This window comes from Aethalodelphis obliquidens, unplaced genomic scaffold (assembly GCF_003676395.1).
Source record: "Aethalodelphis obliquidens isolate GAN/ISIS:26980383/991018 unplaced genomic scaffold, ASM367639v1 scaffold5, whole genome shotgun sequence".
Taxonomy (NCBI): Eukaryota; Metazoa; Chordata; class Mammalia; order Artiodactyla; family Delphinidae; genus Aethalodelphis; species Aethalodelphis obliquidens.
This window is the reverse complement of record NW_020837949.1, coordinates 44,536,842-44,563,871: the sequence shown is the minus strand read 5'-3', so window position 1 is coordinate 44,563,871 and position 27,030 is coordinate 44,536,842. Positions and strand designations below refer to the sequence as shown.

The 27,030-nt window shown below is 40.5% G+C and overlaps 1 protein-coding gene across 8 annotated transcripts in view; it reads right to left on the bottom strand.

Moving 5' to 3' along the window:
* The window catches only part of PDE1C (phosphodiesterase 1C), a 476,007-nt gene that overhangs the window by 11,648 nt on the left and 437,329 nt on the right, over nucleotides 1-27,030 (bottom strand). For 6 of the 8 annotated variants that reach the window (XM_027102260.1, XM_027102256.1, XM_027102254.1 and 3 more), the window contains one exon: nucleotides 7,998-8,066. In XM_027102260.1, the coding sequence (XP_026958061.1) occupies nucleotides 7,998-8,066 (69 nt within the window). Of the gene's footprint in view, nucleotides 1-7,997; nucleotides 8,067-15,091; nucleotides 21,572-27,030 lie in introns of those variants that run through there. The other 2 variants (XM_027102255.1, XM_027102259.1) reach the window with 1 other exon arrangement.

The window sequence follows — 27,030 nt, the reverse complement described above, 5'->3', positions numbered from 1 at the left end:
ATTTCTGTATTTTAAGAGCAGAGTTTGAACCATTTGCAATTATTCTTATTACTGATCGTTTTGGACTTGATTCTACTCTCTAATTTTATAATCATTCTTTATTCCTTGCTTCTTTTTTTTCCTTTCTGCCTTATATCAAGTAGATACATTTTCTGTATTCCCTTTCTTTGTTGTTGTTCATTTGCTGACTTAGATGCTATAGGTTATATTTCTGTTATTTTACTGATGATCCTTTGTGTTGCAAAAAAAGTTACAAAATTACAAAGCTCTGCCCGAAGACAGAATAGATCTTAGCATTCCTTAACTCCCTCTTAAATATCCCCTCTTCCATCTATAGCTTCTGTTTCCTATTTTAACGCAAAAAATATGGACATTATTTTTATGGTGACTAATTACTCACATTTACCAACATGCTTTATTTACTTGTGTGCTCACCATTAATTCCTGTCTCTCACACTTTGCTTTTGGGTTCACCTTTCTTCCTTTTGAGGTATGTCCCTTATACTTCTTTTAGTGAAGTCTGGAGTGCTAAATTATGTCATGGTAAACCTAAAATGTTTTTACTTTGCCTTCATTCATAACTAATAATTTAGCTATTTTAGCTATTATATAATGCTTTATTTTCCCTCAGCCTATGAAAGATATATCTTCATTGTCTTTTGGCATCTGCTGTTGCTAACGCAAATTTTGCTGTCAGTTGGTTGTCATTTTATTACAGGCAACCTGCTCGCAGCTCCCTTGAACATAACCAGCTTCTTATAGCATTTAATATTTTCTCACCCTTGACATAATTTGGAACAATCTCACACAATGCATTTCGGTATGTGTTTGGTATTACTTAGGTATGGCAAGTGAGGTGCATTTACTGTCTAGGAATTTGAGCCTTTAGAGCTGTTTATCTATCTTCCATGCTCTTTCATTTTTAAAATTGAGATATAATTCACATACCATATAATTCACCATTTGAAGTGTACGGTTCAGTGCTTTTTATTTTATTCACAAGGTTGTGCAATCATCACCAATTTTTTTTTTTTTTTTTTTTTTGCGGTACGCGGGCCTCTCACTGTTGTGGCCTCTCGCGTTGTGGAGCACAGGCTCCGGACGCGCAGGCTCAGCGGCCATGGCTCACGGGCCTAGCTGCTCCGCGGCATGTGGGATCTTCCCGGACCGGGGCCGAACCCGTGTCCCCTGCATCGGCAGGGGACTCTCAACCACTGCACCACCAGGGAAGCCCCATCACCAGTATTTAATTACAAAACATTTTCTTTTTTTTTTTTTCTCACATCTTTATCGGAGTATAATTGCTTCACAATGTTGTGTCAGTTTCTGCTGTACAACAAAGTGAATCAGCTATATGTATACATATATCCCATATCCCCTCCCTCTTGAGCCTCCCTCCCCCCCCCCATACCATCCCTCTAGGTGGTCACAGAGCACTGATCTGATCTCCCTGTGCTATGCAGCAACTTCCCACTAGCCATCCATTTTACATTAGGTACTGTGTATATGTCCATGCTACTCTCTCACTTCATCCCAGCTTTCCCTTCCACCCCTGTGTCCTCAAGTCCATCTCTATGTCTGTGTCTTTATTCCTGCCCTGCCACTAGGTTCATCAGTACAGCTTTTTTAGTTTCCATATATATGAGTTAGCATACAGTATTTGTTTTTCTCTTTCTGACTTACTTCACTCTGTATGACAGACTCTAGGTCCATCCACTTCACTACAAATAACTCAGTTTCGTTTCTTTTTATGGTTGAGTAATAGTCTATTTTATATATGTGCCACATCTTCTTTATCCATTCATCTGTTGATAGACATTTAGGTTGCTTCCATGTCCTGGCTGTTGTATATAGTGCTGCAATGAACAGTGTGGTACATGTATCTTTTTTTTTTTAAGTTGACCATTTTTTGATATAAATTTATTTTTTTTTTATTTTTGGCTGTGTTGGGTCTTCGTTGCTGTGCACAGGCTTTCTCTAGTTGTGGTGAGTGGGCTACTCTTTGTTGCGGTGCACAGGCTTCTCATTGCGGTGGCTTCTCTTGTTGCAGAGCACAAGCTCTAGGCATGCGGGCTTCAGTGGTTGTGGTGCGTGGACTCAGCAGTTGTGGCTCACAGGTTTAGTTGCTCCGCGGCATGTGGGATCTTCCTGGACTAGGGCTCGAACCCGTGTCCCCTGCATTGGCAGGTGGATTCTTAACCACTGCACCACCAGGGAAGTCCACATGTATCTTTTTGAATTATAGTTTTCTCAGGGTATATGCCCAGTAGTGGGATTGCTAGGTCATATGGTAGTTCTATTTTTAGTTTTTTAAGGAACCTCCATACTGTTCTCCATAGTGGGGTATCAAGTTACATTCCCACCAACAGTGCAAGAGGGTTCCCTTTTCTCCACGCCCTCTCCAGCATTTATTGTTTCTAGATTTTTTGATGATGGCCATTCTGACTGGTGTGAGGTGATACCTCATTGTGGTTTTGATTTGCATTTCTCTAATGATTAGTGATGTTGAACATCTTTTCATGTGTTTGTTGGCCATCTGTATGTCTACCTGGGAGAAATGTCTATTTAGGTCTTCTGCCCATTTTTGGATTGGGTTGTTTGTTTTTTTGATATTGTGCTGCATGAGCTGCTTGTATATTTTGGAGATTAATCCTTTGTTAGTTGCTTTGTTTGTAAATATTTTCTCCCATTCTGAGGGTTGTCTTTTTGTCTTATTTATGGTTTCCTTTGCTGTGGGAAAGCTTTTGAGTTTCCTTAGGTCCCATTTGTTTATTTTTGTTGTTATTTCCATTTCTCTAGGAGGTGGGTCAAAAAGGATCTTGCTGTGATTTATGTCATAGAGTGTTCTGCCTATGTTTTCCTCTAAGAGTTTTATAGTGTCTGGCCTTATGTTTAGGTCTTTAATCCATTTTGAATTTATTTTTGTGTATGGTGTTAGGGAGTGTTCTAATTTCATTCTTTTACATGCAGCTGTCCAGTTTTCCCAGCACCACTTATTGAAGAGGCTGTCTTTTCTCCATTGGATATTCTTGGTTCCTTTGTCAAAGATAAGGTGACCATAGGTGTCACCTATATTTTGGGCCAGTACCATACTGTCTTGACTACTGTAGCTTTGTAGTATAGTCTGAAGTCAGGGAGCCTGATTCCTCTATCTCTGTTTTTCTTTCTCAAGATTGCTTTGGCTATTCAGGGTCTTTTGTGTTTCCATACAAATTATAAAAATTTTTGTTCTATTTCTGTGAAAAATGCCCTTGGTAATTTGATAGGGATTGCATTGAACTTGTAGATTGCTCTGGGTAGTATAGTCATTATCACAATGTTGATTCTTCTAATCCAAGAACATGGTATATCTCTCCATCTGTATATGTCATCTTTGATTTCTTTCATCAATGTTTTATAGTTTTCTGCATACAGGTCTTTTGTCTCCTTAGGTAGGTTTATTCCTAGGTATTTTATTCTTTTTGTTGCAATGGTAAATGGGATTGTTTCCTTAATTTCTCTTTCTGATCTTCGTTGTTAGTGTATAGGAATGCAAGAGATTTCTGTGCATTAATTTTGTATCCTGCAAATTTACCAAATTCATTGATTAGTTCTAGTAGTTTTCTGGTGGCATCTTTAGGATTTTCTGTGTATAGTATCATGTCATCGGCAAACAGTGAGAGTTTACAAAACATTTTCTTCACCAATAAAAAAAAATCCCATACCCATGAGAATTCACTCTCCATTCTTCTCCCTCCCCAGGCTCTAGTAACCACTAGTGTATGTTCTGTCTCTATATATTTGTTTATTCTGCATATTTCACATAAATGGAATCATACAATATGATATGGCCATTTGTGTCTGGCTCCTTTCACTTGGCAAAATGTTTTCAAGGTTCTTTCATGTTGTAGACTGTATCAGTACTTTCTTCCTTTAGTACGGTCAAATAATAAGCTATTGTATGGATATACCACATTTTGTTTATATATTCATCAGTTGATGGGCATTTAGGTTGTCTCCAGTTTTTGGCTATTATGAGTAATCTTGCTATGAATATTTGTGGACAAGGTTTTGTGTGAACCTATGTTTTCAGTTCTCTTGAGAACATACCTAGGAGCAGAACTGCTGGGTGTTATGGTCACTCTATGATTAACATTTTAAGGAACTGCCAAACTGTTTTCCAAAGTAGTTGCACCATTTACATTCCCATCAGCAATGTATGGTGGTACTAATGTTTCCATATCATTGTCAACACTTGTTATTATCCATCTTTTTTATTCTTGCCTTTCTAGTGCATGTGAAGTGGTATCTCACTGTGGTTTTGATTTGCATTTCCCTAATGACTAATGATGTTGAGCATCTTTTCACGTTCCATTTGCCTATCTTCTTTGGAGAAATGTTTCTTCAAATCTTTTGCCCACTTTTTAATTGTCTTGTTTGTCTTTTTATTGTTGAGTTATAAGAATTCTTTACATATTCTGGATACTAAATCCTTATCAGATTTATGGTTTGCAAATATTTTCTTTCATTCCATGAATTTTCTTTTAGTTTTCTTGATAATGGAACATTTTTAATTTTGATGAAGTTGTATTATTAATTTTTCTTTGGCAGCTTGGGCTTTCAGTATTATATCTAAGAAACCATTATCTAATTCAAGGTCATAAGGATGTTTTCTTTTCTTTTTTTATATGGTTCCATCTGTACAATATGTTTGGTATAAAGTCCTAAGGACTATCTTCCAACATTAATTCCAACATTAATTCTCTTTTCAGCTGTGTTCTACCTTGAGTTTATACCACCAACTTGTTTTTCTTTGTTTTTAAAAAATCCCAATGACTATATGTTTGTTTGCTTTTTTAAAATTATTATTAATTAATTTATTATTTATTTTTGGCTGCATTGGGTCTTTGTTGTGGTGCATGGGCTTCTCATTGCGGTGGCTTCTCTTGCTGTGGAGCACAGGCTCTAGGCGCACGGGCTTCAGTAGTTGTGGCTTGCATGCTTAGTTGCTCTGCAGCATGTGGGATCTTCCCGGACCAGGGCTCGAACCCATGTCCCCTGCATTGGCAGGCGAGTCCTTAACCACTGTGCCACCAGGGAAGCCCTGTTTGTTTGCTTTTTAACATTTCAGATTTTGGATTGCTTCTTTTGCATATCTCTGTTCTTGTTTGGCTTCAGCATAATTTTCCTTTATTGGTTTTAAAGGATTTTTATTCCTCCGTTTGGCTCTTTGAGTATCCTAAGACATATTTTAAGTTGCTTGACAGCCTGCACCAAGAGCTTGTGGTAGAGGCATGTGCACTGTGGGAGGTAACGTGTGGCGTTTGTGAGGTCACAAGGAGAAACAGCGGGCTGGCTATCATTATGAATGACGTGGAGGGCGTCTGCTAAACAAAGCATGGTTTATTATGTCAAGTGTTTTGAGAACGACCCACTCCACCTCCACAGGCTTTCAAGTGGTTGGAACTCAGATCCTGACACCCAATTTGGGACCACTTTAGACTGCAAAACTAAGGCCAAAGACAGGGTGGCTGAGACTCTGACTCAGAGGTCTTAGAATCCCAGCAGGCCAGCAATAGGTCCCTGGCATAGCAGGCGGGAACATGTTCGTGCAGATGTCCAGTATGTCAGAGGTCCCACCTGACCCAGGAATGTTATGACTTTACAAAGAAGAGCAAACACCATCACTACACACTGAAGTTGTTGGGTTTAGAAATGTTTTCCTCATAATGACTATAATCCTAAGAGCACAATAACCACAAACAGGGACAAGATGAAATGGGCTTCCAGAGACTACAGAGCAAGGTCTACTCAGTACTAAAAAAGTCAGTATAGTTGTATAGTTATAGTTGTATAGCTGTAAGTTAGTATAGTTGATGCAAATCCAATTTCCAAGATGAGCCTTCTTCTGAGGACGGCTGCTTTCTACCTAGTCATAAATTAAATTGGATAATGCTCACTCACACACCAGGGCACCCGGCCTCATAAACATTTATGAGCACAAAATATGTGCTTGTCACCTCAGCAGGCACTGGGACAAAAAAGAATAAGACAGTCCCTACCCTTGAAAAAGCCACCGATCAACGGTTAAAGGACTTATAAGCAAATAATTATACATCAGCATTAATTCTACCTAGATAGTTTGGAGAGACTGCAAAGAGAAATTAACCAGGGGAGAAAAGGGTAAAGACTGTTCTAGGCAGAGTGAGAGGCAAGTAAGTTCAGGGGCTACTCAGTGGACACTGAGTCCAGCTGTTGGACTGGGGTAGGGACACTGCATTAAGTTGAGGCTGAAAAGGCAGATGGACATAGATTATATTTCAGCTAATCTAAGATGCCACTGATTATAAAGTGAACTATTATTTCATGTACAACCAAGAAAAAAATGCTGTTAATTCAATTATAACACCCCATTGCTTGCAAAACATTCCTATTTCAGAGTAGCTACAATGCAAGTCACTGTCCCTCTTTGAATGGATGAAACATGGAAATTTCCCAAAGAAACAATGTAAAAGATAAATTAACATTAGAAAACATAGTTTTTTAAAGATAAACTAAATGCAAACAAAATATGAATATAATTTTTCTCATCAAATTAGTGACGTATCAATGTTAGCAGTAGCAAGAGCAAAGTGAAATGGCAAACTCATTGCTAAAAGTATAAAATAATACTACTTTTCTGGAAATCACTTTGACAATAATGGGTCAAGAACCTAAGTATGTACATACTCTTTGAGTCAGTAATTTTACCTACAGGAATCTGTCCTAAATCCATACTACGGACTCAGAAGAAGACTTATGTACAAGAACATAAAGTTATTAATGATAAAAAGGCAAGCTATATAAATGCCAGATTATTAATGAATACAGTCAGCCCCTTGTATCTACAGATGTGGAACCTGCAGTGATGGAGGGTTAACTGTGGGTGACTTGAGTATCCATGGATTCTGGTATTTCTGGGTAGTCCTGAAACCAATTCCATGGATGCTGTATATAAATAAATTGTGGCATAATCATATGAAATGTTAGTCAATCGCTGAAATATTTTTAAAATATTTAATAACATGGGGGGAAGCTCATAATGTAATAGTAAATTTTAAAAGGGAGGAAACAAAACTCCATGTAGAGTATAATCTCAAACTAGGAAGAAAAAGGTATTTAAGAAACACTGGAAGGAGAGGTAATCTTGATTAGCTCTGGGTGGTAGCATTTTGGCAACATCTTTCCTTCTTTTAATTTGTATTATTTTTCGATTTTTCTACAATGTCCATATTTACCTGTTATAATCTCTCCTTCCCTCCAAATAAATGTGTTTTTCCAAGTTTTACTTGGAACCTAATTTGCATAGAGAATGTAAGCCTATGCATGGAGACAGTGACCAATAGGTACCTCTCATATTAAATAGTGATTACACAGGATTGTCATGAATGCTTAAAATTTTCTAGTAAATGTTAGATAGGATCCAGTACAGATCGTCCATGACCTCCTTATTTCTCAATAGTCGATACTCGCTATGAGCACCCTCTATGAGTCAGTACTATGTTAAATTGATGAGTATTGTTTCTGATTCTTATTATCATGCAGACAGATGAGAAAACAGAAGCTCCAAGAAGCTGAATAAGTGTAGTGAGCCTGCACAGTGTGAACATGGCAAAGCTGAGATTTGAACCCAAGTCTCTCTCTCTCACCAAAAATTCATTCTTCCCCCTGTGCCACCTGCCTCTCAAAGAAATACTTGCATAGCATGTCCCGATGAACCTTAAGGAAGATCAAGATTCTACTCTTTCCATCAGTGAGCAGGAGAGATTGTGAACCAACTATGAATATGTTATGTCCATTCTTGGGAGAACCTTACAAATGTGGATATCAGAGACAAAGCCCTCTGATAACATGGGGTCAACAGGATACACAAGGGGCCAGATTCCCCACTTATCAACTGCTAAACTCAACTCCTGAGAAACGGGTCCTCTCTGCTGTCTGTGATCAACTAAGATTATGAAGCAACGATATTTACCCACCTGGCAAGGTAAGGCGACTAGTGGAGCTAGTGCTTGGGGCTGGTGAGCCATGAGAATGCTTCTTTGTGCCTGTAAAGAGGAAAGAGAGGATGAGAAAGAATAGGATTGTGGACAGACTTTTCAGACCGGTAAATGCTCACGTGCAATGTTATCAAATGATCCAAAAGTTTGGGTCTGAAGACAACATTGAGAAGAAGGTTGGGTGAGGGTGTGGAAGCAAAGCAGGGCATAGTCCATGGTCCAGAAAAGCCAGGAGCACAGGCTTTACCTCTGTGCGTGTGATGGTTCTCGGTCTCCAGACTGGTCTGAGCAGGCAGGCGTGCACTTTAGGATCACCAGGGAAGCGTTCTAAATATGCAGTTACCTGAGCGCCACACCCAGAGATTCTGTGTTCATTGTACCGGGCTGGAGCTCTGGCATTTGGATTTTCAAAGCCCACCCCAGGTGATGCTAATGTGCAGCCAGAGTGGAGAACTGCTGCTGTGAAAGGGAAAGTTCTGGATTTAGAAGTGAGAAGTCAGGGGTTTGTCTCTGCTTTGTCCCTATAGCCTTTACTCCCTATTGGACCTCAAGCAACAAACTTGATTTCTCTGGAACCTCTGAAGAGCTGTGAAGATGAAGTCTTCATCTGCAAAACGAGGGAAATGACAACAACTACATCCAAGTGTTCTGGCGAGAAATAAAGGAAGCGAGGTGAATTGTTCTGCAAAAGAACATTTACACATATGTGTGTGTGTGTATGTTTGTATATATATAATATATGCCTATACACACATACACGTATATATTATTTTATACATCAATATATGTATACACATAAAATGCACATACACATATATACATATATATTTTATCTATAAATGCAAATATTATTTATTCATTTGTTTCTTGGTTTATTTGGCCATACAGAGTGGGGCAAAAGAGGCCTGAAGGCCAGAATCCAGCAACATGACAAATGCCTGGAGTCTGAGCTGGCAGAAAAGCAGACAGAATTCTCAGGCAGAGGGTAGGCATGATTTAACGTCAAGTTATTTGTCACAAGTCCCCTGAACCTACGCAAACTTTTTGTAAAGTCTACTTTCCATGCAGAGGCCTGGCGTGAGTGGAGGTTGTGCTAGTCTGAGTGAACACAGTCATGGGTAAAGATAACAAGAGGACACACTGACTGATCTCGGCATCAGATGAAGCAGGAACTTGGGGTCCAGGCGAGGGATAAGCTTTCCCAACCCCGGAATACCTGGTGAGATGTGAAGATATACACTAGGGATGGTGTTTGAGACTGTTCCATTTTAGCCTTAAAGAACAGGGTACTACCCTTGACATTGTGTTACTGTTAATTATTATTATTATTATCATTATTATTAGCAGTGGAAGTACCGTTAATAGTGTTAGTCGTAGTAGTAATAATAGTAAAAATAGAGAACACGAAATTAATCCAAACACCTCAGACCCACAAAAACTGTTAATTTGCACGAGGTGAGAGAAGTGATATCTGGCAGAACTTTTAGGTCTTCATTTTCCAGATCTTGTAGATGCCCGGAATGTAAGAGTTGGGTGATTTTTATAAATATGGCTTCCAGGGTCATTTGCTGACCCACTGAAGGGGAACCTCCAGGGAATGGAGCCACAAGTTTGCAGGTCAACACGTACCCCAGGTGAGTCTAATGATCATCCATCAAACGGGGTGCTCAGACACTAGAGGTAAAGAGATTTACCCAGGGCTTCCCTGGTGGCGCAGTGGTTGAGAGTCCGCCTGCCGATGCAGGGAACGCGGGTTCGTGTCCCGGTCCGGGAAGATCCCATATACCGCGGAGCGGCTGGGCCCGTGAGCCATGGCCGCTGAGCCTGCGCGTCCGGAGCCTGTGCTCCACAGCGGGAGAGGCCACAACGCTGAGCGGCCCACATACCGCAAAAAAAAAAACAAAAAGATTTACCCAAAGTGATAAGTGGGGTCCGGGCCAGGGCTGCCTCACTGCACAGCTCCAGGGGGTGCCACTCACACTGTATCCTACAGGAAGAATGGTGGACCTGAGTATGTACCAAGCCAGCCCCGATCAAGGGCACTACCAGGGTGCAGATCCATAGCCGTTCCTGACCCACCAGAAACAACCTGTGTCCCACTGGATCCACCTCCACGGTGGGGAAGCCAATGATTCAAAGTGTTTATCCCTCCACTCACGGGACGTTTCACTTGTCTCACTGTCCCTTTCGGATAGGGTTTCTCTCGACAGATGCACACTGATATTTTGTCACATCGTTCTTTGCTGTCCTGTGCATGGTAGGACGTTTAGCAGCATCCCCGGCCTCTACCGCTAGGTGTCAGCAGCAAACCCCCTCCTCACCCCCCCACCAAGCCCCCCACCGTCGTGATCATCAAAAATGTCCTCCAGACACTGACAAATGTCCCCTAGGAACAAAATTGCCCTCCGTTAAGAACCACTGCATTAGGAAGGAGGCAGAGTTTAGGGTTTTTTATTCAGAGGTGTGACTCACAATTTGGCCACTTGGTCATTAGCATCAGTCACTGTCACATATCAGGCAGCTACCATGTTCTAGGCACCATATTAGTAATGGACAATTAAACGTACGTTAGTTATCTTTTCTGATACTAACTCTCTGATGATAGAATGATTCTTAATTTATGGAATTTGGAGACAAAGTGTAAGTAATTTTCACAAAGTTACTGAATGTTGGGGGGCAAAATTTAAGCCAAGATCCTTCAGAGTTTAAACCTAGAGAAACTTTTCCCAATGACCCTTGATATTTCTTGACCACTCCGTTATCCAGGTTTCCTTCAGGTGCCGTCTTCCTAAATTTGCCTACACATAAGAACTACCTGGGATTATTAACAAAAAGGAAAAAAACCCCAGATTCCCTAGCCCAGCCAAGCACTAGTGAGCCAGCATTTCTGGAGGGGCGTGGATCTTTCACAAGTGTCCCAGGTGATTCTGATCTTCAGGGAGGCTTGGAAAACCTTATGTGATAGAAATTTCCTTCTTTAACTGCTGGAAAATAGGGCACTCTGCTTTCCACAGATACCCTCATGAAGCTGAGAGATCAAATGTAATGTGACCTAAATGAGCACTTAAAAAACTTCAAAGCACTGAATGACGACAAGCTTTTAATGGTGTTACCTGTAGAAATATTCACTATTGCCAGGTTATTTCATAGAAATGCTTGGCGCAATTAAAGTCACCTATCAAGGGACTTCCCTTGTAGCGCACTGCTTAAGAATCCACCTTCCAATGCAAGGGACACGGGTTCGATCTCTGGACCGGGAAGATCCCATATGCCGTGGAGCAACTAAGCCCGTGCGCCACCACTACTGAGCCTGCGCTCTAGAGCCCGTGCTCTGCAACAAGAGAAGCCACCGCAATGAGAAGCCCGTGCACAGCAACGAAGAGTAGCCCCACTCACCGCAACTAAAGAAAAGCCCGCATGCAGCAATGAAGACCTAACGCAGCCAAAAATAAATAAAAATAAAATAAATAATTTTTTTTTAATGACCTATCATGAGCTTCCCAAAGCCTGAAGCTTGATGGATTTTTCTTGGGACAGCTTTTCATTCCCCTGGTGTCTCCTTTGCAGATAGTGAATGAGACAGAAAACTCTGGGGGCCGTGGGTCAGTGGAAAAGCAGAGCTGCAAGCCCTCTACCATGCGGTTATTTTCTCTGTATGCTTGACGAAATGCCCAATATATCAGGAAAAGGGAGAAACCACGTGCGCCTCTCCTAATCGTGAGTCACAAACAGGTAGCAGGCAGAGACGCATAAAATAAACCTGTTGGCAATTTCTCCAGACCATCAGGTGGCTCCATGGACCATTGGGGGTGGTTAGGCTCTGAGTCAGCCTCCCATGGGCTCCCTGTTAAGTCAGGTTGTGTCCCTGAAATCATCTTCCACTCCATAGCCACCAAATAACCTATCACTTTACTCAAAGTTCCGTTCGTGGGAATAATACTCAGCTTATCTAAGTTTCATTTTCCAAAACCCTTCACCCTCCCTTGCTCCCATTCCCAGGGAACACATCAGAAATTGAGCTGGAAGATCCATGTTCAGATCAGCTTTCAAACTGACCCCTACTGTTCCAGGCTGGTGGACACATAAACCTCACTCTGGGATTTATTATAGAAATCTACCTGGGATGCTGCTCTGTGAGTGACTCAGAATTCACTCTGTAAGTGCTTTTCAATCCTGGCTCCACATTAGGATGGTCTGGGGAGTTCTAAAGAAAATATGCTGATACCTGGGCCTCCCCCTAGACATGCTGTTTCACTGATCTGGGATGGGGCCCGGGTGAGCCTGTCTGCAGCCAGGAGTGAGAAGCAGTGTACCCAGTGAATACCTGTGGAAGACATTTCTTTCAGCTGTAAGGGAAGTGTTCTTTCTTCTGAGGAACTGGCGTGCTTTATCCTCATGAATGATGTGAATCTTGTAAATGGTTTCTTTTCATTTTTATTTAGGTTTCCCGGAAACTCAGACCCAATTTATGATCTAATGCTGGGAACTGGGGAGGCCTATTCAGCCTGCATGACCGTACACTAACGTTTGCCCTGTTTGACTCAATCTACACTAGCTTGACTTCCTGCCTCTGGTTTTATTCTGCAGCCTTCATTTTTTAAAAGCAAATTGGTTATATTTATGTGATTTTAGACTTCTGAAATATTTTGTAAATGAGGTAAGGAAAATAAAAACATGAATAAACAACTACATCAGTGCTGACATTGTGCTAAGTTCCATTTTCCTCATCTATAAAAATGTAAAAACATCAATTTCAGGATGTCATTGTGAGGACCAAGTGAGAGAACTTAGCAAACTGAAGTGCGATAGAGTGTGTGAGAAAGGTGTGTGTGTGTGTGTGTGTGTGTGTGTGTGTGTGTGTGTGTGTGTACAGTAGCTAATATGTCATCTTTGGGAGAGAAGCACTTTAAGGTCACGCATTACATTGTCCTTGACCCAGAGCATGTGAATGTTCAAGGAGTAAACAACCCAATCAGTCAGCTCGGGGCAGAGATGTCAACACAGCAGCTTGTGTGACTGGAAGTATCTTTTGACAAACGAATAGCTTTCAGATATTTCAAATTAATGTCCTTGGTTGGTTCAGCTAAAGGGCAACAAATCCAATTCATCAGGAGTCTGGAGAAGAGGATGAAAGTGACAACCAAGGCTGCCTGCCTTGGGGCAAATACACACACCTAAGACTCAGGACGTGAGGGTAGCACTAAACCCAATGATCGGCAACTTGACCTCAATTAATTTCCTTCTGCAACGTAAGATTAGCACAGCCAGGCCCAAGCCTGCCGGAAAAGGTGATTTAAAAGCCCTTGAGACCTAGCGTCATCCTTTGTAACGGTCCAACAATAGCAATGTTGTTACAACATAAGCAGGTCCCAAGGCAGAAGTGGGTGCTGAAGGACTAAAGTAGGAAAAGTGTCTGTCAGTCTACTGTGCATTTTCACTCTTTCTTTTAGCCTATTGCAGTGTCTGCCTTTAGATACCCACAACATTTGATAACCGTTGCTGAGCACATCCACCAACATTTTCTCTGTGTTCCATTTAGGGAGTGGCAGAGATCAACGAGCTAAATGAATCGTTATCTTTGCCCCTTTGCAGCCTTGACAAAAGGGCATCAAGAGAAGTCCACGTTCTGCTTAGGGCTGTGGAATCTCTGAAAGTTTGGAGGGCTTCAAGCCCACCTCCTGTACTTTCCTAAGAGTTGTTTTCCAACAGTGTATAAGCTAGAGCAGCATAGGCAGTGTTTGATAACATTTCTCCTCCACAATCCATGAATACCATGCTTTCTTTTGTGTGACCTGATCTCTATTCATCACAAAGAACAATGATCAAAAACATAAGAGCTATTCAGACATGCAACGTTATATGCTATTTAAATATGGCCGTTTTAATATCTGAATATGCCTTGGAATTGGGTATATGAATGAGGAGTCTGAAAAAAGGTCCACGACCTTTGACCCAGTATTCTAAGAATTCTTCCAATGGAGATATTCAGAAATGCGACAAAGCCTTATGTACAAAGAGCCCCGCTGCTGTTATTTACAACTTCAGAAAATAAAAGCATATAACTTAATTGTCCAAGAGCAGACAGGCAGTTAAGTAAACTTCACTAGAGCCACAAAATGAAAAATTATTTTGCAATTGAAATTATATTAGTAAAGAGTTTTTTTAAATGGGTAATGCTTACAATCCAATGTTATGAGAACAAACCATAATACAAAATTAAATATATTGTACTGTATGGCCTCAACTGTGTAAAAACACATAGCAAAAGACCATTGGGAAGTAAAGAACTGACACTGAATGGGGTATTACAAGTGATTTTAATTTTATTATACTTCTCTATATTTTTCAAAATAAGTTCTGTTTTTGGCTCTCAGGAAAAAAAAAGGAATTAAAAAAGAGTGTTTCAATGCATGGCCGCTTGGGAGGAACATCCCAGCCTCTTTAGTCAGTGATAACCCAGTGGAGTTACTGCAGAGGAACAACATACAGAGGTGGTCCAGATAAGGGGGTGGTACTTGTGTAATATGCACCATCACCACTAGGGGTGCCTCTTAGTGGCTGGTTTGAAGGCTGGACGCCATTCACTATATTAAACCATGTATGTATGCTCACAAATAGGGGTAATGACTAGTCCCTCGTCAGACTCCCTATGTTTGTAGCTGGAGAGAAAGAAAATATTGCCAGGTAGCCCTTTTTACCTGAGGGAGAAGGAAAAGGAAAAAATGTTTGGAATTCAAAAACTAGCATCGTAGGAATGTAAAACTGTATCGTGGTACCCAGAAGAAAACTGAACATATGGAAGCCAGCCTAATTCCTGGAACACTGACATTTCTTATGCCTCCAAGGAGCTTCTGATAGCCCATCCACTCATCCCTCAAAAAAGATTATATGAGACGCGATACACTGTGTATATCTTCAGTGTGCAGGCAAAAGCACTTGGTACCTGGATATTGCTTGGCATTTGGAAGAATACAAAAGAGACAGATGGTTGAGTGAGTCTGGACAGCCTCCTATCTGGGACAGAACATTGACAACAATGAAAAACATTAAAGTGAAGAAAAACAGCCTTTTCATTTTTCAAATTTCAACAGAGAGGTTAACTCATTGTTTTTATTTGGTAATCAGAAGAACATACAAGTACTTATTCATTACTAGATGCTGGCGGAAAATTATACATTGAGGGACTGTCTGCCTCATCTGTGCAAAAAAGATTTACAATAAACACATAATTTATTGAGAGCAGTTTAGCATATTCTGTTTTACATGAATCCCTATGATTTATTTTTGCATTTAGAGATGTGAGGCTATGGCATTTGAATAGTTTCTTTTAGTACAGACCAGCATCACAGGGAACAAAACACTTTTCTTAAAATGGATGGTCATTCTCTTGCAAATTGCAACCTGCATTTTATCTGCTAAAAACATATTTCACATCATAGAAGTACATTCTATCACTGCCATAAAATACAAAGTTCCTTTTATCATCTTCCCTTTTGGAAGAGCTTTCTCAGAACATATCTAGAAATACCTTCCTTATTCCTGAAAAGAACTATTTATTCGGCATGATTTGGATTGAGGTTTGGGGTTTTAATTCTGCTTGCCTCCCTCTTTTGAGTCCTGTTAAACATTCTTGATTTTAATCCAGACATCTCCCCGAAATCCAGCTGAACAGCAGCAAGATCTCAGGCTGAGGAGATGAGCTGAGTTGGTGGCCAGTGCCCTAGTAAGGAAAGGTCTAGAGGCCCACGGTGAGGACTTAACATCCTAAGGAGAAAAACCCTGTATAAAAATTGTGCCGTAGACTGAGAAGAGATAATAAGAGCATTATGTTAGGCTCAAAGTGAGTCACCTTACTTTGGGTAATGGATATCCCATGAGGATTTCCTTTTTCCTGCTTCCTTTCCCCAAACTATTCCCTCCTCCCCATCTATTCATACCCCATCCCTGGCCCACAACCTTTCCTCATGTGGATCACACTGGAACAAGATAATTTTGTTCTTTCCATTATTTTGTGTTTCCATGTGCTAAAAAGAGGCTGCAAGCAGAATGGCTTGCCTGGACAGAGGCAAAACAAGGAATTTGCAAAAGGTATAAAAATGAGCGAAGAAAATAAGGAGAGAGAAAAAGTATGAAAAAGCGAGAGAATGCTGAGATTAGGTGGAGGGAGGAATCTGGCTGTACAGCGGGCACCAGAGTTGATAAAAACCTAACCGAGCTCTACAAATGAAAATAGCAAATATTTTAAAAAATTTTTTACAGCATATAAAATTTTATAAAAATATCATCAAAGCAAGAAAAAAGGAAAATTTATACAGTTCTATCTCTAGAATCAGTTACTGGACAATACCTATGGCTGTAGATTTTTACTATAAATCTATGCTTGTTGGTGTGCGACTATATTCTGTATCGTCACACATATAGCCACTCAAAGACAAGGACACTAGTACACAAATACCTACCCCAAGACAGATCACCACAGAGAAGCAAAAACTGTACAAGGGTATGCCTCCAGGGCAATCTATTGAAAAGCCATTCCACAGCCATTGGGTTTTAATGGGCTTTATTTTAAATGAGTTCTCCTGCACTGTAACCTGACAGAGAAATGCTTCTGTTGTCCAAAAGCCAGCTTCCATGAAGATACATGGGTGAGGTTCAGCAAACATGACTGAAGCTGACAGCTTCCAAGATGGCAATGACTGGCCTACTACAGCAAGCATTAAGCCCCAGAAATGGTGAGATCTCCCCAATGGAGGCTAAGTGTGCCCTGAGTGAGGTGAAGGGCCCACACACCACCCCTTGGTTCAGTGGATGGCTATCTAGGCTGGGTTCAAGTTCATTTAGTGAAGCCAGCCATTGTCAGTGTCAATCCATTTCTGCTTGAGAACAGAAGCCAGAATAAATGTCAATTCATTTCAAATATGTCTGCCAATATTTTAAAGAAAAAAATGGATGAGGTGGAGGGGCATTAGTTAAAAAAATCAGGACTTAATAATGTTGAAATTGATTTTCATGAACCTTTCAGTCCAGGCCTCCCACTGCACCCCACTCTTGTTCAATGTAAAAACAAGATATTCTTTTGATGAAACAATCGTTGTTTATTGCAGCTTTCCTGGAGGAGCATCCAGGCTTTTGCAAATGTCCAATGAAAACATCCAGAGGACTTCTTCCCATTTTCTAAACTTCCCTGGACCCAAATTCACTTATCAGATGAACCCTGTCTAATGTCCTACAGGCTGTTACCATTCTAATTCTGCCGTCATCTCTGTGCCCACCAGTGTGTTTGATGAGAGGAAACCTTAACAACGGACATCTGGTCTTGGCAGATAATGTGTCTCTTGGTTCTCAGAGGGATATTTTATACAAATATTGTGCTGTTCATTACAATTTTTTCAAGTTCATTTTCTAAATGATAACGAGGCCTTTAATCATGGATCACTATCAATGAATTACAAATATTACTTTCCACTTATTCACAAAGAAGAGCCAATATAACATCATTATTGCAACATTATTTCTTTAACATCCAACTCTGCTGTGGTTCAGTACTATACCGACCATAATGTTGGCAGAGCACTGATTCCCCATGCTGCACATATAGATGCTTTTACTCGCTTCAAGAAAGTCTATTTTGGATTTTAAATGTTACAACCTGGATTATAAATCAATCCACTGGTAATCGTGTCATCATTCCTTTTGGAAGTGAATTTTCATATAAATCCTGTTTTGGTTTGTTTCTGTTTTTGTTTTTTCATTTGTTTGTTTTTCTTAAACCCAAAAACCATAGAGAAGTTTTATTTTCATAAACTTGGCACTGCTAATTTCCCCCATACTACTTGCAATATCCTGTCCCTTATAATAAGCTATCTGTGTCACTAGGGCATGTCTGCACATACTTAGAAGATAAGCCTTTAGCAATACACTTGACATACAGAAGACGTTGAGTGCGTTTTCAGGTAAACTTGAACTTTGCACTCACAGGTGGCTAGTGGAATTCAGCTGGACGGTTCTGCATGTGTTTCCTGAACGCTGACTGTATGCCAGGCCCTGTGGTGGGCCAGTGGTGCAAATCCTGTTGGGATGTGTGGGAATCTTGCAATAAGAATGAAGTTTATTTCCTAAAATCCCCTTTATGGGGGACATAATGCTACATACATAGGTTTTAATCTCAGAATCTTCTCTATCTCATTATGAGAAAAAGATTTTGTGCCTTTTTTCTTTTGTTTTCCTCCTTATTCCATGGGGAATGTTATGAAGTCATTTCTACCATGTAAGTCTCTGCTGAAAGGTTAAGATTAGAAAAAAACATATTACATATTCTTCCTATCTATCTAAAGACAATTGATCCATGACAGAAGTGACATTAAAAGACCAGCAACCTTACTCCTAAAATATGGATTACAAAATTGGTCTCCATCTTTTTATTTGCTGTCTCACATCTTGTGATAATAATGCTCTTTACTTTCTATTTTTCATATTTACTAGAGGCATCACTTCAGGTGGAAAATATAATATAATGGCTTTAGTTCTGCAAATGAAATGAACAGATGCACTAGATCGTTCTTTGGCTCTCAGATGTCTAGATATCATTTTATTGTTTAAGTATATCAGGTCCTAAATGGGATACTGTCAGATGTCTTCAATGCTTTTTAAAAGCTCCAGGAATGAAATGGACATAGGAAGAAAATCCATTTGAATTTAATGGGTTAGAAATGAGTCTCTTGCCTGCTGCCATAAACAACTAGGGCTCATAACCTAAGAAAGGTGGGCGTGAATAAAAGCTGGAACAAAGACCCGCCTATGGTTCGGTCATTATGGCAGCAAAACATACTGCATCAACAAAACTTGGCTGTAGAGCTAGTTGGTGACATGGGGGCCCAAACTCAAGGGCTAACTCCATTTGTCACTTTCTACTCAGGGACATGTAGAACTGGTGGTTTGTCAATGGTGGGAATATCCCTAGTACTTTCCCCACATACCAGTTAATTCTTAACTCAGGTGTGTAAGCCTTTGCTTTTTAAGTGACAGTGGAACACAGAGTAAGGTGTCACAATCCGTGCAATGGAAGAATGTGTCTTCCACTTCACTGCTCAACTTGGAGGAAGCTGTTTCTAGAGAATGGAAAGACCACAGCAAGTGAGCTAGAGCTCTGGAAATACTGTTCTTCCAGTCAACACTGTTGTCTTACCAGCTCCAGTATCAATTTATAGCACAGTAATACATTGTTTTTTATTTAAAAAAATAGATAATTTTGCTTTTTTACTCAATGTCCCTTCAAAACACTTTCTAAGGATTTAAAAATAAGAGTTACATGATGCTTTTGTTTTTCCACGCTGAGAGTTCCAAGCAGAGTGCTATCCTGAATAAAATTCTCTGCCCACCTTTTTCCAGCTAAATTAATGACTTAAAGCAAATGTAAAACATTTCCATCTTTATTGGTGCTAGAAAAAATGGCTATATTCCTATTTCTTTTTCAAATATTGTTTAGTCTTGATTGAGTATAAAAGTGAAGCTGCACCTTTCTAGTTTGATTGGTTGCAAAGCTCTACATAGAAAAATACAGAATTGAAGTGAGGTCAAAAGTTCAGGTTCCAAGGTCAAGAACTGACATGCACTGGTTGTATTTCACTTCTATTTAAAACCACCTCAAAGAGCATAGTTTGCAAATCGATGGCCCATGCATTGAATGCAGTTAGTTCATAGGGATGTTTTCTTTGGCCAGCACTGTGTTTGTAAGTTTCTGAATTAGTTGCCAATATTAAAAAATTTGGAGGGGGTTTACATAAAATCTTAGGTATCTAGGACCCTCATTCCCACATAGCACTGATCCCGTAGCTGCCAGCCACTGCCCCCTTGGGGCAGTGCATGCCCTCCCCACTCCCCCCCTACTGCTCCTCACTGGCTCTCTGATACCCAGGCCCACGATGAATTACCATTTATCGCAATCATTCTGATATTACAGCTTGCTGTACTCATTTACTTGACCTGCTGAGCTCCTGTTTTGAATTTGTGACCACATGACTTACTGTGGTCACTGTTAGGAAAACAGGAGAAGCAACAGAAAAATCTGTTATTACCAAGCAAAATGGAAATCTGATCTAAGAACCCTGCTCAAATATCAGTACACGACTGTGCATTCCACACCACAGAGTTCTCCAGATCTTTCTGTTGGGGAATATTTCAGTGAGACAAAAGGCCTGGTAGACGACATACACAGTCTCCTTTCTGTCTGAAGAAATACCAACATGTTGCCTTAGTACTGAGAGGAGTTTTTAAATGTTTGCTTTTGTGTTTTCCAAGTGGAAATTAAATCTGCAACGAGGAATACAGTTAAGCCTACCGTCCGGCTCTCCCTCTCTTCCTATTTGTATTCCTCTTCCATCACCAGCCTATTCATGTGATTTACCCTTAGGAAGGACTCAAAGATTCCTCTGTGAACCACAATTCCATTTCAAGAATCAGTTTCATTCAAATCACACCACTTAGATCCACAAAATTCCTTGACTTGCACTCCACTGGATCCCATTCTTGACTTGGTTTCAGGGGGCTGTACTTTTTGTCTCTTTCCCTGTGACATCCACTATTCTTATTTTTGATTCGTGCTATTAATCATCTCCTATCTGGCATTTCTAAAGGCTCATTAAAATGAAAAAAAAATTATTGGACATATCTTCCTGATACTAATTCCCTTAGCACTTCCCTGAATAGAAAGAAGAACGATTAGGTCAAACCATAAATATTCAAAAGAAGAGGACCAGCCAGTGGTAAAAAATTCAGTAACCATTTAGTCATGGATGCTACTCAGTGAAAACACTGGGTTTCCCACCTGAACGATATGGTCACAAGCTGAAACATTCAGGTTTGTATTAATGAATGCACAGGTAAATTAAGCATCAAATAAAGAAGAGGAAAATCTCCTTTCTTATAAAACAGAAAGTATTTCATATTATATAAATGGGAAGAAAAGCATGGGAACAATTTCTAAGTCTGGAAGAAAACTGGAGAGAAAGAACGTTCCTGACTCAGGAAAGGAACAACCAGAGACTGAAATCATCATCTTAGCTGCGATGAAGGCCAGCTTGGCTGCATCCACCATCAGCAACCAGTGCAAAAATAACAACACATAAAGAAATACAGTGGCAATTCCTGTGTGTGTGTGGCTTTCTCAGGCCTCTCTCAGCGTTTCCAGGATGTCCGTTCCCATCAGGCCAGACAGGTGCCTTGAAAGCCAGGGCATTAGCAAAGGATTTTGAGGAAGTCCCTTCATGTGTTGTTTCTGTTTGTGCAAAAATCGGAAGTTGTGTTGTTTGCTTGGGCTGGGGGGATTCCCCCAGAGTTCTAAGACCTCAAACCAGCTCCAAGAAAGTCATCTCCTGGGAGGAGATGGCATGAGAGAAGGCCAAGTGCAGGGGTGGGGCTTGTTTCTGAAAGTTGTACACCTTCCCCAGATACAGGTCTTTGTGGAAGGAGAAGAGAATGAAGAAGCTCAGCTAAAATGATGCAAGACATTGGCAGCCTCTCTTATTGTCTATGAGGTGTGTTTTACTCTTCTGAATCTGAAAAAAAGAAAAAGAAAAAGAAAAGTGTCAATGCTGCCTTTCCCCCCCCCCTTCTCAACCCTCCAGGTCTGAGAAGAAAATCTGAGGGACAAAAAAAAGAGGGATCAATTACACATTTCAATGCTAGTCACTGCTGTCTCCTTTGTAACACAATCCTTCTATTCATAAAGGGGAAATCTCAGTGGAGAATTTTAAACACTGGTTACATTGGAAGCCTTAATAGTTGCTTTAAACTAAAGCATCAAATATTTGGTTCATGCAGTATGGGTTTTACGACGTCTTATTTTGCAATCAGGATGACAGTGACTGCCAGATCTGATCTGGTCAATTTGCCTCTGGGGTCAGTGGGACTGGATTCAACTAATCCCAATCATTTCCATACCAAAGCAACGTTCCTCTATCAGGATTCATAGCTATCTGCAGGAAGATGTTCTGCCCCAGACTATAGACTCCTTGAAGGCAGGGAAAATATCTTATCTTTATAACTCTTTTTGCATGTAGTGCAATGCCTGACACACAGCATATGCTTAACAAATGCTTCCCCAAAATATTCAAGGCAAGATGCGCCCCAGCTGAAATCACTGTGCGAATGGATAAATCACCTGAAGTCTCTACGGGGCCTGGAGTGAGGTGGTGGAAGACCAAGATTGAAACAGGACTCATGAATGGAAATAAACCACCTTGGATTTTCTTTTCACCTGGCTTATTCGATAACATGTAACCTCAACAGACTTGGACAGGATTTATAAAAAGCAAACAAACATAAATTATTATGATTACGGTTGCCTCCCCTAAGTGCTGTGTGCTCTCCAAGTCAGCATGCCTCAGAGTGAGAGAGGATTCCCTCCTACGCAAGGTTCCAGAGGGACAGGAGACTTTAAAAAGAATAACATCATCATCTCCAGAAATGTCAGGAGTCATTAGAGGACAAGGAAATTTTCCATTCAACTTTAAAGACTAACACTCTCCTAAATAAGACTTGGTCGAAATTAGGTACAAACCAGTTGGGAGACAGGAGAGGCCTTTCCGATCTATTGTAATTACGGTCAATTCTCAAATTTTCAGGGGCCACTGACCTAGACCTCCTGAGGTTCCTCTTTCTTCATTCTGGTCTTGTGAGTGTTTACTCTCCATTAGCACCTTCACCCATTTGGGAGAAATAACAGAAAAAAGAACAACTTCTGGCCAATCACTTTACTCTGATTCTAGTAGGATCGGTGAGGGAAGTTGCCAGTTGCCTCATTGGAACTTGCCAGGGAGGGAGAGAGGTGAAACAAAAGCTGAAATCATGGATTAGAAATTTTCCATTGTTTCTGATTGTCTCTATGTAGGTTGGGCCACAAGGGAATTGCAAGACAGGGCCTCTTAGTGCTCTGGCCCTGTCATTATCAATTTGGGGTCATAGGTAATGAGACTCCTTTTAGATGGTCATTATAGTATTAATCACCTTAAGAGATGTCCCCAGGCCCTCACATATAAAACCCAATATATTGTTACGATGATATAAGGTTAATCTTTTACTAAATGATAGATTGGTCGGAAGGAAGTGAGGACGGATAGCTGGAGATGGCTGACAAGGACCACTGTTACACCCAATGAGCTCCAATTTGCCAAGAAGGAAAGTGATGCACCTCCTGTGTCATACAGCCTGGGTTAGCAGAGGCCCGCTGTCCAGACTGTTGTGTCCCACAGGTGGAAGAGGTACATCCAGGGTGTGTGAATGGAACCCAAATGCCCCTGAGAGGACATCTTCCTCCCTTGCTAGTCATTGCTTATGGGTGAAATGGTGGAGTGGCCGGCTGTGGGTCTCTACCCGCCCCTCCTCGGCCTTCTGGTCAAGGGACAGAGGAAAGGAGTTGGTCAAGGAGTGGCAAAAAGGGGTAAATAAAGGCAGCCTGTATGTTTAAGCTGTGCCTGTGTTCACTGTCATTAAATACGACCAACATAAAAGAACAAGAGGCAGATACTCTGCAGCTGGGTCTGTGACCTGAGTGACTGTTCCCAGCCTTCCCAAACACATGCTTTCTCTAAAAAACTTCCTCTTAGGGCACTCACCCCTATGGTGGCTAGTAGCATATCTATCCGCAGGAAGATATTCTACCTCAGACCGTAGACTCCTTGAGGGCAGGGAAAATATCTTATTTATCTTGATAACTCCTCTTGAATGTAGTACAATACCTGACACACAGCACATGCTCAACAAATCATTAGTTTTTCACTGAAAGGAAGTGAATTGAATAAGCATGAAGTGGATGGGACAGATAAAGGTGTAATGATGAATAGGAAGTCTCTCTCCAACCTTTTTCTAATCCTGACTTTCATAGTGTGACGTAAAAAGGAAATCATAATTACATTGATTTTACAATTTATTCAACAGCAAATTATGATATGTCCAAAATGTATACTCCTTATGAAGAAATAGCCCCACCTGTGCATGGCTCTTTGTGGGACTAAGCTCCCAGAGAAAAGAGCACCTGCCACCCAGGTGGCTTTGACATGGTTTGTAAATCTCCTCACTCCACACTTCCTCTCCTCAACTTCAAATGGCATAGACTTGCTCTGCTGTGTTTTGGTTTTGTGTATATGTTTTCAATGTAAACTAAAATTGCATAAGCATTTAAAACAAAAATTGGGTAAGACTACGAAGTATATAAAAATGAGGATCTAAAAACAAAATGTGAGAAGTCACTCTGTATTGATCCGATTTATGCGACTATTTTTGTTACAGCGGCTTTGAATTCCACTGATTGTAAGTCTATGTTGGCTTGGCCACAAAAAGTGGTTAAACTCCCTCATCTTTTTAAGAGTGACTGATGAACTGAAATGGAAACTATCTTCACCCAACTTGAGAAAATTCAAGAAAATATCTAAATAAGCGCCACCTCCTCACCCGCCCCTGGAAGAAAGACTTCTCACATCTTATAGAGGGGTAGCCATGGGGGCTCTGAAGCCTGAAGTGTGTGGTGTATGAATTCACAGAAATGTATTTACTCTAAGGGAATGAATAGCCAAGAATGTTCCAGCAACTTAATTTAGAAAATAGGAGATGGAGACTTACAACAATGTGGCCTTACTCCTCCCTTCTCAGGCTACTCCTGAAGGTAAGTGGAGATGCTACAGAAAACCATTCGGTTTAAAGATAGTTGTTTTAAAAAGAGGCTTAAAGTTCGAGTTTGATTTGACTCTAAAAATGTGTTTAGCAATCATAATGTTTATTACTAGATCACAAGCTGACCATCTGTGAGGCAGGCCTCATAGAATCTGGCACTGGGTTTTAAAAACATCTGTAAACACTTTTAATTTTTCATTGTCTTGGGTTTGATATTTTTACAGTCTGATTCAACTATCACCCAAGCTCAAAAGTAAGCTGACTTGGCTGAGCACAGAGCTGGGATTTAAATCAGATTTTCAAGTCCCAGAAACCCTTCCAGAGCTGCCTCTCTATGGAGTCAACTTTCGACGAAAACAACAAAGTGATACTGTAAGCAACAGAAAGAGTTGTAAAAGGCTAAAGAGGAAAAAAACAAAACAAAAAAAACCCAGGGAAGAATAAATGTGGTAAAACCAAACCCAATTTTAAATGTTGAGTAGTAGGATTTCTGTGGGGCTTATAAGCAGGTCTTGGTTTGGTTTTGTTTCTTAATAATGAGGAAATACTAAAAACAAAAAAACAAACGTTGTCTGAGAGATAGCTGTTAAGATTTACCCAGGCATTGTTTTCACTCTTCTAGGTCATAAGTGCAAGACAGGTATTTTAAATGGTTACCACCAAATAGCCCAACATATGCATCCATGCTTTCTCCTTGCCCCAAATGACAGAGGATATGATTATATTAGGATTATTCTCTATTAATTTTACTGCATATAATACCGACGCTATAGCCCTGCTAAGATGGGTGGACTGTTGGATGGATGAATGGATGGATGATGGATGGATAGAATAAATAGATGATAGATAAAGTTGCAGGAATATAACTTCCTGAAACCTTGCCTATGCCATCATTTCCTAAAATTTGCCCATTGGATCCAAATATAAAGAATAAGTACTGTACAAAGGGTAGTAGTTCTTAGGTTCAACCTTTGTGATTTTTCTTCATCTTTTCTTTTGATCCTTGGAATCTGTGCTATCACTGAGAATAATGATCCTCTTAACTTTTATTCTTTAACTTTGCTGGCTCCTCTCTTCCTTTATGTAGCATGGCTTTTCTTTCCAAACTTAAAATATGTGAATGTTTCCATTCTTCTGTCCTACATTGTCCAAAGGTATTTTATTGCCATTCCTCTCTGTATTAAGAACCTAGTACTTTTTTTTTTTTTTTTTGCAGTACTTGGGCCTCTCACTGTTGTGGCCTCTCCCGTTGTGGAGCACAGGCTCCGGACGCGCAGGCTCAGCAGCCATGGCTCACGGGCCCAGCCGCTCCGCAGCATGTGGGATCTTCCCAGACCGGGGCACGAACCTGTGTCCCCTGCATCGGCAGGCAGACTCGCAACCACTGCGCCACCAGGGAAGCCCTGAATCTGCTATTTTTGAAGCTAACAAGAAACCAGAGATTAAGGAAGTCCTTCTGAGAAAGTTAAGTGAGGCTGGGATTTTAGGTCTGAAACATTCTGACTGCTCTTCGTGTTCTTCTCTATTTTATTAGTTCAAGAAAAACAATAAAAGATTCAAAATGAATGAAAGAAAAAAACAAACATTTATTCTCATGTTTTCACTGCAGCTCCAGGGTATAGAATAAAAATGGCATATATTGTAGAGGGCTAATACTTATGAAATACAGATATCATCACGTGGAGATCAGGCTGTCCTTTGGTGGAAAAGACTAAGAATAAACACAAAGAAGAAGCTTCAATACTTGCTTGACATTGCATTTTTAACAGCTCTCCTAGCTTGTGGGCGACTGAAAAAAAATGGCTTTAACAATGGAGACATCTCTAGCTCCTGGTTTTGGCACATATTTCAAAGGCGGCTGTTATTTTAAAGAATTTTTTTATAGTGTTAATAGAGTTTCTTCTGACAAGTGTATCGTTACTTGTGTTTCTCCAATCACTTGCAAAGAATCTGACAAAATACAATTTTTCTAGGGGGAGAACAGATAAATATTTCATGAATACTAAAAAGTTAATTTTAATCCTGAACATCAGTATTAAGAAAAAAAAGACAAATCACATTTCCCCAGTAGTTCAAAAATTGTAATCCTCTCTGTCAAACCAGGTTCCTTTAAAAATACAATGGGGGGCTTCCCTGGTGGCGCAGTGGATGAGAGTCCGCCTGCCGATGCAGGGGACACGGGTTCTTTCCCCGGTCCGGGAGGATCCCACATGCCGCAGAGCGGCTGGGCCCGTGAGCCATGGCCGCTGAGCCTGCGCGTCCGGAGCCTGTGCTCCACAACAGGAGAGGCCGCAACAGTGAGAGGCCCGTGTACCGCAAAAAAAAAAAAAAAAAAAAAAAAAAAAAA